At 35.8% G+C, this 13535-nt stretch overlaps 1 protein-coding gene across 1 annotated transcript in view; it reads right to left on the bottom strand.

The window, feature by feature from the left end:
* The window catches only part of LOC118977970 (THO complex subunit 2-like), a 72716-nt gene that overhangs the window by 40261 nt on the left and 18920 nt on the right, over positions 1-13535 (bottom strand). Inside the window, exons 2-4 of the mRNA XM_037033113.1 lie at positions 11978-12036; positions 6600-6691; positions 4256-4307 (exon numbers count right to left, since the gene is read on the bottom strand). Coding sequence (XP_036889008.1) covers positions 4256-4307; positions 6600-6691; positions 11978-12036 — 203 coding nt within the window. The remainder of the gene's footprint in view (positions 1-4255; positions 4308-6599; positions 6692-11977; positions 12037-13535) is intronic.

Here is a 13535-nt window from a genome sequence, read left to right as displayed (position 1 = left end):
GCCTTGTGGTCCCTACTCAGCCTAGAACTTCTAGGATACTGATTGTGAGCAGTCAGGACAAAACTGGGCCCATTCTTTTAACCATCTATCTACCATACAAGACCCATAAATCCCTAAGATCTACTCCCAAGGTTCCTAAGATCAGAGCACCTGGGTAGCAGGTTTATCCTCTTCAAGTCAAGCATGCTCTCCTCTTAGCCAAAGGACCTGATTAAGATGCCACTGTTTGGGTTCTGACCATGTTAGGAAATACTTAATAGGCCCTCAGTAAATTTCTTAGCTTAGCTATCGCTTTAATATCCCCTATGATTTTACTAAAAAGCCCTCAGCTATTTCTAACTCTAGGTCCCAGAATCACCAATCACCTACCTGAACTCAGCACATCAAGTCACATCAGACTCCTCCCCTTTCAGGTTAATAGAGCTCTCAGACCCCCTTGCCCTTACATGATTGCAAGGGTTTTTTCTAAAGAAAATGGATATATTAACCAGGGAAGTACAGCACTCATTTGTCATATAACTGTTAAAATATCAGAAAACAACATGCTGTAGTTAAAAGATCATGGGCTCTAGAACCAAAAAGATCCAGGTTCAAACCCTGCCTCACTGGCAATGTTGCCTTAAAAAAAATCACTTCTCTGAGCTTCAATTTTCTGATCTCTACAACTACCTTACACAAGTTGCTATGGGAATTAAAATGATATTAAGTGTTTAACACAATACCTAGAACACAGAAGGTGCTCCAAAATGGCACCTACATTATTTTTACTATTTTCATCTCATCATCATTAGAGATAGCTCACATTCTTAATACTATTCCCCCACCTTGATCTGGAGTCACCCTTGGATCATTTTTTCTTCCAAGGGTCAGGGTATATGAGTAAGGGTGCAGGTGAGGGAAGTTCTCTTTCCAAACTTGCCATCCTACCTAAATCTTGCTTGTAAAAATAGGCTGGATAGGGTAAAATAAATTTCCCAGGAACAACCAAAATCATCTTCATGAATTCATGTTATATAAATCATAACTCATGATTTATGTAACAATAAATCATATTACTAAATGCCTATGAAGGCAAATATAGTCTAGTAAGTCAATAAAGAAATTATTAGCCTTGGCTGGTGTCGATTGAGCACCAGCTTGCAAACCAAAGGGTCACCAGTTCGATTCCCAGTCAGGGCACATGCCTGGATTGCAGGCCAGGTCCCCCAGTAGGGGGTATGTGAAAGGCAAGCATACATTGATGCTTCTCTCCCTCTGTCTTTCCCTTCCCTCTAAAAATAAATAAACAAAAGTCTTTTAAAATATTTTTAAAAACATTTTTTAAAAAGAATGTATTAGAACTTACTAATAAGCTGATGATTGATGAATACCCAAAGACATAAAATACACTCCTGACACTATCAAGAAACAACAGCTTCCACAAAGTGTTACCTACAAATCATTTTCACTGTTACAAACTCATAGTAAAACCAATTTTAAAATTGAAACTTTGTTTCATACTATATATATTTGTAACATAATTTAGTATCTATAGTTCATGCTTTAAAAAAAAGTAAGCTTAAAGGGGTTTTGTTGTTGTTGTTTGTATAAACCAGGGCAGTTTTAAGGTTGAAAGAAGGCATTACTCGCCCTGACTGGTGTGGCTCAGTGGGCTGGGCATCATCCAGCAAACTGAAAGGTCACCAGTTCGATCCCCAGTCAGGGCACATACCTGGGTTGAGGGCCAGGTCCCCCGTTGGGGGCATGTAAGAAGCAACTGATTGATGTTTCTTTCACACTTAGATGTTTCTTTCCCTCTCTTCCTCCACATCGATGTTTCTTTCCGTCTCTTTCTACCTCCCTTCCCCTCTCTCTAAAAATAAATAAATAAAATCTTTTTTGAAAAGGCACTACTCATAATTATTCGAGGAAAAACAAAACAAGACTGGGACATAGGGTCACCCCATCAATGGTCTTAACTTTTCATTTCTCACTCACAGTCCATACATTTTGGACCGATTTCCAACACTACTGCAGTTAATGAAATCTTATACATCCTGAAGAATTAAGTATCAGGCATTTAGATTTATTGAAGTCAAATTCCAGAGTCTCAGTAACACATTTAAGTAACCTATCTAATTGTAGAAATTAGGATTAATGAGATAAATTCATTCATTCCAATTTTACAAACTCTGAATTTAAGTCTTTTTTTTTTAAGTTCTCCCCACTGTTCCCATAGTGAAGGACATTTTCAAGGAGGCAACCTTAAGACAGCAACATGCTGTTGAGACCATCTGGACAGTATATGGTATGCACGGCTAAATCCCATTAGAACCTCTACATAAACTTGAAGATTCTGGCAAGCAGGTGTAGAGACTGACTTATGAGTCTTGCAGCCACAAGAGACAAGCCTTGCAGGTAAGTTCACCTGCTTATTAAACCTGCCACCTATTAATCTGGAGCAGTAGGCCTCTTCAATCTCTTCTTGACCTCTGTGTGTGGGGCCAATTTGCCCACTGACATGCATTTGTCTAAACTATATATACTCCTCTGGATTTGTCCCTTTCTTTCTTTTATATGAATGGAATGAAACTGTTTTTTTTTTAATTCTTTTTTTTTAAAGATTTTATTGATTTATTTATTTTTAGAGGGGAAGGAGAGAGGGAGAGAAACATCAATGTATGGTTGCCTTTTGTGCATCCCCTGCTGGTAGTTAGCCTGCAAGGAACCGGTTTGCAACCGAGGCATGTGCCCTGACTGGGAATCGAACCTCGATCGTCTGGTTCGCAGGCCCGCACTCAATCCACTGAGCTACACCAGCCAGGGCGGAATGAAACTTTTTTACAATCTTCTATATGCCACTTATTTTTTTACAATCTTCTATATGTCACTTGATCAACATTATTCTTTTAGATTTATTCATGTGTATGCATGTAGCTGAAGGGCATTCATGTTCACTATTGTCTCATATAGGTCACAGCCCCTCATTATAAACTCTTGTTGCCAGCTGAATTTCGAATTTCAGAGAGGTTAAGTCTTATTTTTTTATTGATTTCAGAGATAGAAGGGAGGAGGAGAGAAAAAGAGAGAAACATCAATTTGTTGTTCCACTGAATGCATTCATTGGTTGATCCTCGTATGTGCTGTGACCGGGATCAAACCCTCAACCTTGCCATATCGGGACTAGGCTCTAACCAACTGAGCTACCCGGTGAGGGCCTACAGAGGTTAAATCTTACTCTAAAGTGAATACTATGTCTGGTAATGTTTGCTATTAGATCAAAGTTATAGAAAGCCTAAGACTGAGGGAAAAAACTGTGCTCAGTTAAAAATTAGAAAAATAAATTTGCAATATACATTATCTTTTGAATCCATGCTTCCCATTGAAAGATGCTAAAAAGACATGTTCCCCCCACCCCTTTTTTTAAATCCTCACCGGAGAATAAGTCTATTGATTTTAGAGAGACAAGAAAGGAAAGAGAGAAACAGAAACATGAGCGCAAGAGAAAAACATCGATTGGCTGGCCCCATATCAGCCCTGACCAGGGATTAAGCCGACAACCTAGGTGTGTGTCCTAACTGGGAATCAAACTCACAACCTTTTTTGGTACATGAGATGATGCTCTAACCAACTGACCCACCTGGCCAGGGCCAGGGCAAAATATATTCCCATGCCTTTCTCTTCCCCCTCTTCTTTCCCTCAGGTGCATTACTTTGGCCTTTCCCTCTACTAAGCTCTAAGGGTCTTTCTTTTGCTTATGTAACTTGTTTCCTGAGCCTATACTGCCCAGCTGGCTCACTTCTGCTACCTCTGTAAATTTCTCTTATAATTTGAAAAAAAGCAATAGTCCTTTTTATCTTGCATGAATTCTTATTTACTCTGGACAAACAGAGAAGTTGCTATTTCCAAAGCTGCTTCCTCATCTTCAGAACAAAAGTAATTTTGATTATTTTGATTCTTCTTGATCTTTCTAAAATTAAGAATCAAGAGTACAATAGCAAAGTAAATATCTCTTGAATGTCCTAAGTTTGAGATTCTGACATTCACTGAATAAGATTAATCGTACTAAAACTGGAATAATTCAGACTAACTTCAGAAAACTTGGCTTATTTATTTGAAATCCTTTAGTTGACTTTTATATAAAGATACATACATTCTATAAAACTCAAACTACTGTACATTTGTAAATTCTTAGGTTGAAAGGAAACAATGTAACACCGTACATTAACTTACCAAACAACACTTGTTACAGGTTAAATAAAGGCTTAATACCTACCTAATATGCAGAACACATCAGCAAGAATAGAGGGCAGATCCTCGCGAAATTCCTAATTTTAAAAATATAATTATTCATAGTAAATACAATAACACACCAGCAAGTATTATAACTTCACATAACACTCTTCAGTAAAATTTAAAAACAAAACCCCAACACCACTACATTTACAAAGAATTCTTCAAGTTTCATAATATAGAGAAAATTAAAAATGGGAGACAACTGTTGGAAAAAATGTTTAAATGTCTACCATGAAATAACTTGATTTTTAAAAAAACAGAAACCTAAACAAGCACCTCAGGAGATATTAAAGCACACAAATGAGCAATATTTTTCCAATGAAGTTTCATGTTAGAAACCACTGGAATTTGGAGGACCTCACACCTACCTAAAAACTGTTAAAATAGTAATTTTTCATCAAAAACTTTAAATGCTGTGCTTGTGCCTGAGCCAACACTGATACACGCAAAAATCATAGTGGCAGCAGTAGAACAAAAATCTAAAAACATAAAAACAATTACAAGCTATTGTTCCATAACTCAAGATTCTCTGAAGATGAAAATAATTACCAAAAATCTATCTTTCTTTTCCTTATGCATTGATGATGTCTGTAGCATCTGGAGAAACTGACTCAAAATGCTCTCCTCATTTCTGCATGAAAACTTCAGCACTTCCCATTCCATTCCTATGCCCAATTTTAGAGCCATTTTTCATTAGTAAGGATCACAGTTCAATTATTGCAATTAGTTTGCTGGCACTATAGCAACCCTAAAATTAACCTATTTTCAGAGACTAAAGGAAAGAAATTTAATTCTAAAGAACAAATGGGCATCTGTAAAAGATATGCAAGATATGCTTCTGTGGCTGAGTTATAGGAGGTGAGAACCAAATATGTATTATTTTGGACTATTCATTTTCAATAAAGTATCAGAATCAGATTCCATAACCACACTAAACCGTACATTGATGTGCAACTTACAGAATGGAATAACCTTAATTACAGAGCAGACTTTAGTCTCTAGTTTCTTAAAGGCTAAGAACTTTGGCTAGGTCTACTTGAATGAAAGTACTCAAGCCACTTGAAAATCAGAAATAGAGCAAGAGGAGTTTTCAAAGCTGGAATATTAATTGTGTAAGAAATAGACTACTCCAACATAGCTAATACTGCTGTTATCAGATACAGACACTTTAGGCATAAAAGAGAAACTCATATTAAAGTCTTACTGTTCAAATACATCTCAATATGAAGGGGGAAATCACAACAACTAGACATAAAAGTTCTTTAAGACAATCCCCAGGAAAACATAAAAATCATACAAAAGGCAATTACCTGCCCTAACAAAAACAGGCTACAGAAGCGTAAAGCAACACAGGGGAAATTTGTACTAAATTAAAAAGCTCCAGGTCCCACCTCAATCATGCTCATTATGAAAGGTGTTCTCAATTGGCCATATAATTTTATTTATACAAGTTAAAGATCCAGCCTAATAGAATAATATACCACTGTAAAAATTCAAACTTAACTACTGGTTTAAAATAAACACTATTAACACCCTTACAATTTCAGAGTTCTTCTTTCAATTCAAATACCAAATCACAATGAAAGTGTCTAGTCTCAATCTAATGTAAATTCTCTAATAAATAAAAGAGTGAAATAGGAAAGGTTAGAGGAAAAATCTAGTTAACATTTTATAAAATAACCGGCAAACACACAAAAATTCACGTCAAGTGAACATTAGAGCTATGCAACCTCAATCTAAAATAAATGCTGAATTTAAAAATAGATTTAATTTCTAACCATAACCCCAAACAAAAGAAAACGCCCTGATATGCTATATTAGGAGATAAATATTGTAGCCAAAGTATTTTTATAGTAACATTTTAAATTAACTATATTTTGATTTCATTACAATGCACACCTCTTTTTTTTTGCTCTCCCAGCTTACTCACGACCAGACAAAAAAATTTAAATATCTGCCCTGGCTGGTGTAGCTCAGTGGATTGAGCACAGGCCTGCGAACCAAAAACAATCGCAGTTCAATTCCCAGTCAGGGCACAAGCCTGGGTTGCAGGCCAGTTCCCAGCAGGGGACACAAGAGAGGCAACCATACACTGATATTTCTCTCCCTTCTCCTTCCCTTCCCCTCTAAAGATAAATAAATAAAATCTAAAAAAAATTTAAACATCTTTATTTGTCTAGCAACAATGACTTACCAATATTACCGTAAACATTTCATTGTGAACAAAATGAAATGCAAGTTATACGCTTTAGGGATGTTTGTATTAAAGGGAAAAGAAATAGGTAACAATTATTAAATTAAAGAACATACATATACACACTTACACTAATGTCATTAAAAACATTAGATGCTTGTTCATGCTTTAGATTTCCTTTAATCACATGGTATGATAATTCATAGAGAGCTTGCTGGAAATCTGTTGAACATAAAAGAAGGAGTGTAAGGACACAGTCTCTCAAACATGAAAGGCAGACCCTCTGAGTAAGATCTATATATTCCCTACTTCTCAGTTTATCATAAACATCAATGATGATAATAATAAGCATACTTCTAATGTTTTACTTCAGCAAATTTTTTCCTTTTATTTTCACAAAACGACAATACTAAGAGAGTAGAAAAAAGTTAACCTTGGCTCCACTACTAAAATGTAATTACTGCTTGAGCATTACACCTTCTGATCTTTTCTATTTCTATATATTTTACATAGTTGCATTCACAGTACTCATAATTTGGTATTCTGATATCCCCATACATTTAAAAGCATTTTTCATGCTACCAAAGCCTCCAAAATTATTTTCATTGACTGCACAGAACTCCAGCAAGTGGATATAAACTAAATTAACCATTCCTCTCACCAGCAGATTTCATAGATTTCCTAAATATTTCCATTATAGTCAAGTCAATCTCAAGACTACACTGACAACAGGTAAATAACAGCAGTAAACACAAAATCAGGTTTTATCCATACCCTAATGTCAGAGAAATGTCTCCCCAAACCTAAATCTCTTTTTCTCCTCTATTTCCATCAGAATTCAAACAAAAAAACTGCATATGTAAATATATACATAAAACAGCAGTTCTATGAGAACTGTCAACCACAAGTAGTCTCATTCACTATTAATTAGCATAACCCTCTTTCCTAGAGAAGGATTATTTTGGGGGGGGGGAGATTAATGGTCAGGTGAATGCCTCCTCCTTGCAGCCATCTTTTTCTTGATTTCCATACACTAAAAACTTTATAGCCTTACTCTCATTTAAAGTAGGAAAACAAGCAGCTCTAAAAAGAATTAATGCAAAATAAAGTCAATTTATAATCTCCTTTTGAAGAGAATCAAAAATCTTTCAGGACAAAACTGCAAGTAAAAAATCAAATATTTAAAACTCTGCTCTGGCTAGTGTGGCTCAGTGGACTGAGCACTGGCCTGCAAACCAAAGGGTCGCTGGTTCAATTTCCAGTCAAGGCACATGCCTGGGTTGTGGGCCGTCGCAGGGTGCGCAAGAGGCGACCACACACTGATGTTTCTCTTCCTCTCTTTCTCCCTCCCTTCCCCTCTAAAAATAAATAAATAAAATATTTTTTTAAGAAATTAAAAAATATCTTCTCCCTTGGTTTCACTACTAGTCACAAAAAAGAAATGGAAATCAAAACTTTTATCAATCCCCGTCTGAACAATGAAAATAGTATTTTGCAATGAAATAAATCTGTCCATTAAGTTACTTGCTAAAGAAATATATATAGCCAGATTATCCCAATTCCTTTTGAAGACTAATTTAAATATTTTTAGTTCTTACTAAATATATTTATTTTATTATATATTTTACCATCTCCACAAATATGGCTTCATTATGCTTATAATAAACTATGTAAAACCTAAAATGGAAAGGAAAATTTCTATTTGTTAGTATGGTAGCAATATGGGGTTAATTTCATGTTTTCACTTTCTATTAATAAAATGCTTTTACAAGAAACAATATTCATTTAAAGTTTTTCTAGATGACTAATTTTTTAAAGTAATAACTCTTGGAAGGACAAAACAAATGAGCATAAACTAAATTCCCTTAATAATATGGGCTCATAGTGCTGAGGGAGTTCTAGTCTTAATCACAGAAGATCAAAATAGAGAACAAATAGCTCAGGTCAGTTTGCTGATACTAGGTGACCTAAAAACAATCACAATGTAATCCAAAAGTAGCAAAAACAGTCCCCAAATCACAAGTTATTTAAATGCCCATTTAAGTGGTTAGGAAATCCCATTGTATTTTACCTATAGAAGCAGTAAGTGGTGCCTTAAGACCAAGCTAACCCCACAAAAATCCTGTAAAATCTATACTAAAGTTGAAAAACTTCACATGTACAATGGGAGGAAAACTTATAACCCTTATAATTATACACAAAAAATAATTAAAGATTTTATCTTAATGCTAACATTTCAGAAAAAGCAGTTTTAAGAATAGCCACAAGTAAAAGGGACTTCTAAAGATTCTTAGATGTTCACTGTGGGATTTGAATGTTGAAGACACCAGTTCTTGGTTAAATCGATTATCACTAGGACTACAGCACTCATGTTTATAAGCCATCATCACAATGTTATTTTAATGGGGGGAGGGACCTACAAAAAGAACAAGGTGAAGTAGTATGTGCAAGGGGAACTGCCTCTCTGAAATGAAATCAATTCAAGGGGAGGGGCATAAAAGGGAAATGGCAGAGGGAATGTAACAGGGTGTAGCCAACAAGGGGCCCCCCCAAAAAAGGATTTGGAATGGGGTCCAGAACTCAAGGTGTCCAGGAAATATTAAGATGTCCTCACCCCCAGCCCCAGGTGTCAGCTGGGGGAAGAGACCAATGGAGCAGGGCTATTGAGAGCTGTTTTGCATAGCAACAGTTTTGCAGCTAACATCTGGCATGGTCATTTAACATATTTATAACATTTAACTGGTTTCATAGATATGTTAAATAGCTGTGGCCAGGCTTGGAGCCAGGGGAATGGAAGTGACTTCTACCCAGGATGTACCTGGGGGCTGGTCCCCCTAGTTACAGTACCTGCGTGGGAGCTTGGAGAAGATTGGCTCTAGGACATGGGGCCATACCTGCCCAGACTCACGATGGCAGCCCAGTAAACTTGTAATAATACAGAAATACTGGCAGGTATAACTGATCATGGGAGGAGTCAGAAATGGGGCTGCAAAGGAGGACTGGTGCGGGGATTTAAACGCAGATGCAGCCATTGGAGGGAGAGCCACGCGGTTTTGGGAAGAGTGAGGACCCCCTCTTGGCCAGGTGGTGGGGAGAGCCACTTGGTTTTGGCACAGTGAGGACCTCCGCAGCCATGTGAGAAAGAGTACCACTTGGCTGTGCCACAGTGTTGACCCTACTCTCTTTGCAGCCATGTGAAGGAAAAGAACCATGCGGTTTTGGCCAGAGTGCGGACCCCTGAAGCTCTGGTACAAGAGGCCCACGCGGCTTTGGGGTGCTCCTTTTGGCCATGTGGTCTGGGAAGCAGGAGAGACTTTGCCTGGAAGAAGGGTGAAAGAACTCTTTGCCAGTAGACCATGAGAAGGTGCCACATGGCTTTGGAGTAATTGGAGATCCTGCCTGGACGGTAACAGTTGACGGTGCCAGTGGCCTGAAACATGGGCGTGTGCTTCTTTTCCTGAGATACGGTACCCTGAATTAGGGCAGGGGGGAAGGAAGCACTGTGGGCATCTGTGGTTATCCTAAAGGACTTTGATATATTAATGGGGACATTGGGCCACTACTTTAAGTCTATGTATAGCTGTAAATAAATCTTTCCTTTCCTTTTCACAAATCTCTGGCATTGAGAGATGTCTTTCCAACTGGCGGCGGATGGAAGAGCCCAGTAGGTATTAGTATACTGTCCTTGGGAGGGGCCCCTGTTTTCTGTAACAGTTTTTGGCATCCCTGGGTGGGCCAAATATTGCCCCCACCCTTGGACCTCTATTCTGTAACAGGAACACTACCTAAAACTAGATCCCCTTAAATAGAACAAAGGAAATTCCGAAGAAATGACATTTAGTTTCCTGCATAGATTACCAAATGGGGCACTCAAACCAAAGCTTGATTGTTGGAGATAGCAGACAAAGAGTTTATGTGTTGAGGAAGTAGGCAACAGCGAGTAAAAGAGACCACCAACAAATTCAGACAATGAGGCTGCATCCATAATTATTTTTGGTTCCATACATGAATCAGAACAGCCATGTAAATTAACAATATGACAGTTATTAATGATCCACACAGCCCCCATTTAAAACTAAAAGAGGAATAAGCCTGTTATGCTATCTATAGTTTTTCTAAGAATTCTTTCTCTTACCTACTTACATTTCAATAGCAAACAATATCAAAGTTAACCGAGAAGTTAAAAACTTGTTTTAAACATGGGGTAGAAAAAGAATTAAGCACATAAGTGCTTTTACAAAGGAGTCTTTTTTTTTCTTTTTTTTTCTTTTTTACACTTCTGGCAGTTAACTTATTCAAAAAAGAAGGGGGAGGGGTGGGGAAAGGCAGAAAACTATACTTGAACAATAAAAAAATGTTCAAAAAAAGGAAGGCACTGTATCAACCTCAGAAATCTTTATGAGCAGTCATACAATTTTATAAGCAGGATGAATTAGAAAATAACTTTGGGGACTCGGGCTAGAAATGTTAAGTCTTAAAACAGATCTTACCAAAATGAAAGAAAAAAATGGCTCATTCCTTTGTAAAAAAGTACTTTCCACTCAAAAAGCCAAATTTTCTTTAAAAAGCATGTAATCTCATATTAAGATATATGTAATTCTTGACAAAACAAAACAAACTTATCTACAGAAAATCATTCTGTTCTTAATCTTTTATTCATGAAGGCATAATTTAAGTAAATGCAGTCAATTTTCTCTAATAATTTTGGGAGTTAAAATAAAATACTCATTATAAATAATTTTTCCCAGATTGAAAAAATACATGATGGGTTCAACCTCAATGAAAGCTATGTAAGAAAATACTGGATATTTACTAGACATAATTGCTTTTGGTTTTAACCCTCCTTTCTAAATCCATATGCCTAATTTTAAGTTAAAGAATATTATATATAGCAACATCCTTCAAAATTAAAATAACTAGAAATTTTTAATGTTTATTCCATAACATTTTACTTAATAAACCATATTTGTGATACGCAGTAAACAACTCCTTTGCTTTTAAGGTTTTCCATGACAACTGCCATTAACAAGATCCCCAGACACCACCTAAACATAACCAGCTTTAGTAAAAACACTGAACCTCAGTTACTGGAAATTTCCTCGTGTAAATAAGATCACAATTGCTTTTCTTTCCATTCCAGTTTTTTTCTTCTGTTTACAACTGACTGATAACTAGTCTATGATAACTAGTCTATGTAACATACAGCTAGTAACTGCTGAAATTTGGTTAGATATACCATGCCATAATTACAAAAGTCAAGCAATAACATGACTATTATGCAGGTCAAAAACATCCTTATACCAAAAAAAAAAATCCTTATACAAGACATATAGTCTTACCATAACTATAGTTTTAATCTTATCTGTAATATATCCATGTAAAAGTTTTAAATAATGTAAATTATCCTATACCTTTTGTTTTCATTCATAACAATTTGATGAAAAATTTGATATTTATCAATATTGACCAAGCCAAAAATAATAGCTATGATACTTTTGAAACTCTTACCTCGGTAATTCGAACTATCATGGCTTTTATTTTCACTGAGGATCCGGCATAAATGCAAACTACAATAAAACAGAAATAGTCTGCATTAATTTCAAACCTTAAAGATCATCTTTATTGAGCAAATTGTATCAACTAAAAATATTTGAAAATGTATCAGATGATTAAATCCACCAGTTTATAATAAGAATAAAACAAATCTAAAAACCCCAATTGGTCAGAATTGGAGGATACTAGTAAATCAATTCATGATTTTGAAAACTAGTAAAACGTAATAAAAAATTAAGCACGTATTCTGCCTTCATATATGAACCAACAGTTGATAAGAAATCTGTACTTAAGTATTTCAGCTAATAAATAAGGAAGAAATGATAGAATTACAACATTACCATTTTAAGATTCCTAATAAATTAAAAGACCTAGGCATCTTCAATAGCTGTTCCCATCACACCAGATCTCTCTTTCAAGAGACACCAGAGACAACCAGGCTTTATGTGCTTCCTGATCCTGATAAAAGGATATACCACCCACCTATGAAGTTGTCTTAAAAAAATAAAAAGCCCTGACCTAAATTTAGACTGTCAGAAACTCTGTAAGACAATGACCTAGTCTCTTCAACAAATATACTGCTAGGAAAAATAAAAGATGGGGGGAAATCCTCAGAGTACAAAGGACTTAAGAGGTGTATCAATCACAATGTATGGATCCTTACTTGAATCCTGTTTCAAACAAGTATTTGCAAAATTAACATTTAAGGGTCTAGAGGAATACTTTATAAAGACTATTTTTCAGAGATAGATGCTGAAATATTTACATATCATATGATATTTACTTCAACAGAATGGGGAAATTGGTGGGGTTATAGAAGAAACAAGATTGGCCAGCAGTTGACAACTATTGAAGCTGGTTCATGATATATTATTGAGGTGTTATCATATTATTCTACTTTCTCATCTGTTTAAGATTATTTCTAATAATAAAGTTTAAAAACAAAATAAGGAAGAAAATATACTTATATTTTGAACTTCTTCAACAAAGAAGAATGGGTATATAAGCTATAGTGAAAACAGGTATGCTCAAATGAATTCCAGAAAGAAGAGAGAGAAAAGGGCAAAAGAAATATTTGAAGAAATAATAGCCAATAATTTAGTTTTCCAAAACTGAAGCAAAATCCACATCTGGGTACATTATAATAAAGCTAAATAAAACCAAACATAAAACCACTTAAGCAACTAAGAAAAAAAGACATTATCATCTTCATGACTTGTCAACAAGAACATGACTTCTCAAAAAGAACACTGAGTGCCAGAGAAAGGTGAAAGATACATTCAAGGTGCTAAAACAAAGTATGTACTAACCTAAAAGTCTATATCCAAAAAACAGAGTTCCAAGAAAAGGCAAAATAAGGACTGAACTTCAAACAATAACTGATTTCATACACTAAAAGAAAAGCTTAAGGATATTCTTTAGTCAGGATAAAAATGATTCTAGATTTTACTTTAGAGCTGCCGCAAGAAATGACAAGGAGTACACTTGCTAGCTTCTCTCTCTCTACCTCCCT

This window comes from Sturnira hondurensis, unplaced genomic scaffold, assembly GCF_014824575.4.
Source record: "Sturnira hondurensis isolate 20B ecotype Veracruz unplaced genomic scaffold, ASM1482457v3 Scaffold0021596, whole genome shotgun sequence".
Lineage (NCBI taxonomy): Eukaryota > Metazoa > Chordata > Mammalia > Chiroptera > Phyllostomidae > Sturnira > Sturnira hondurensis.
Note: the sequence above shows the minus strand (reverse complement) of the source record. Positions and strands in the feature narration are given on the sequence as shown.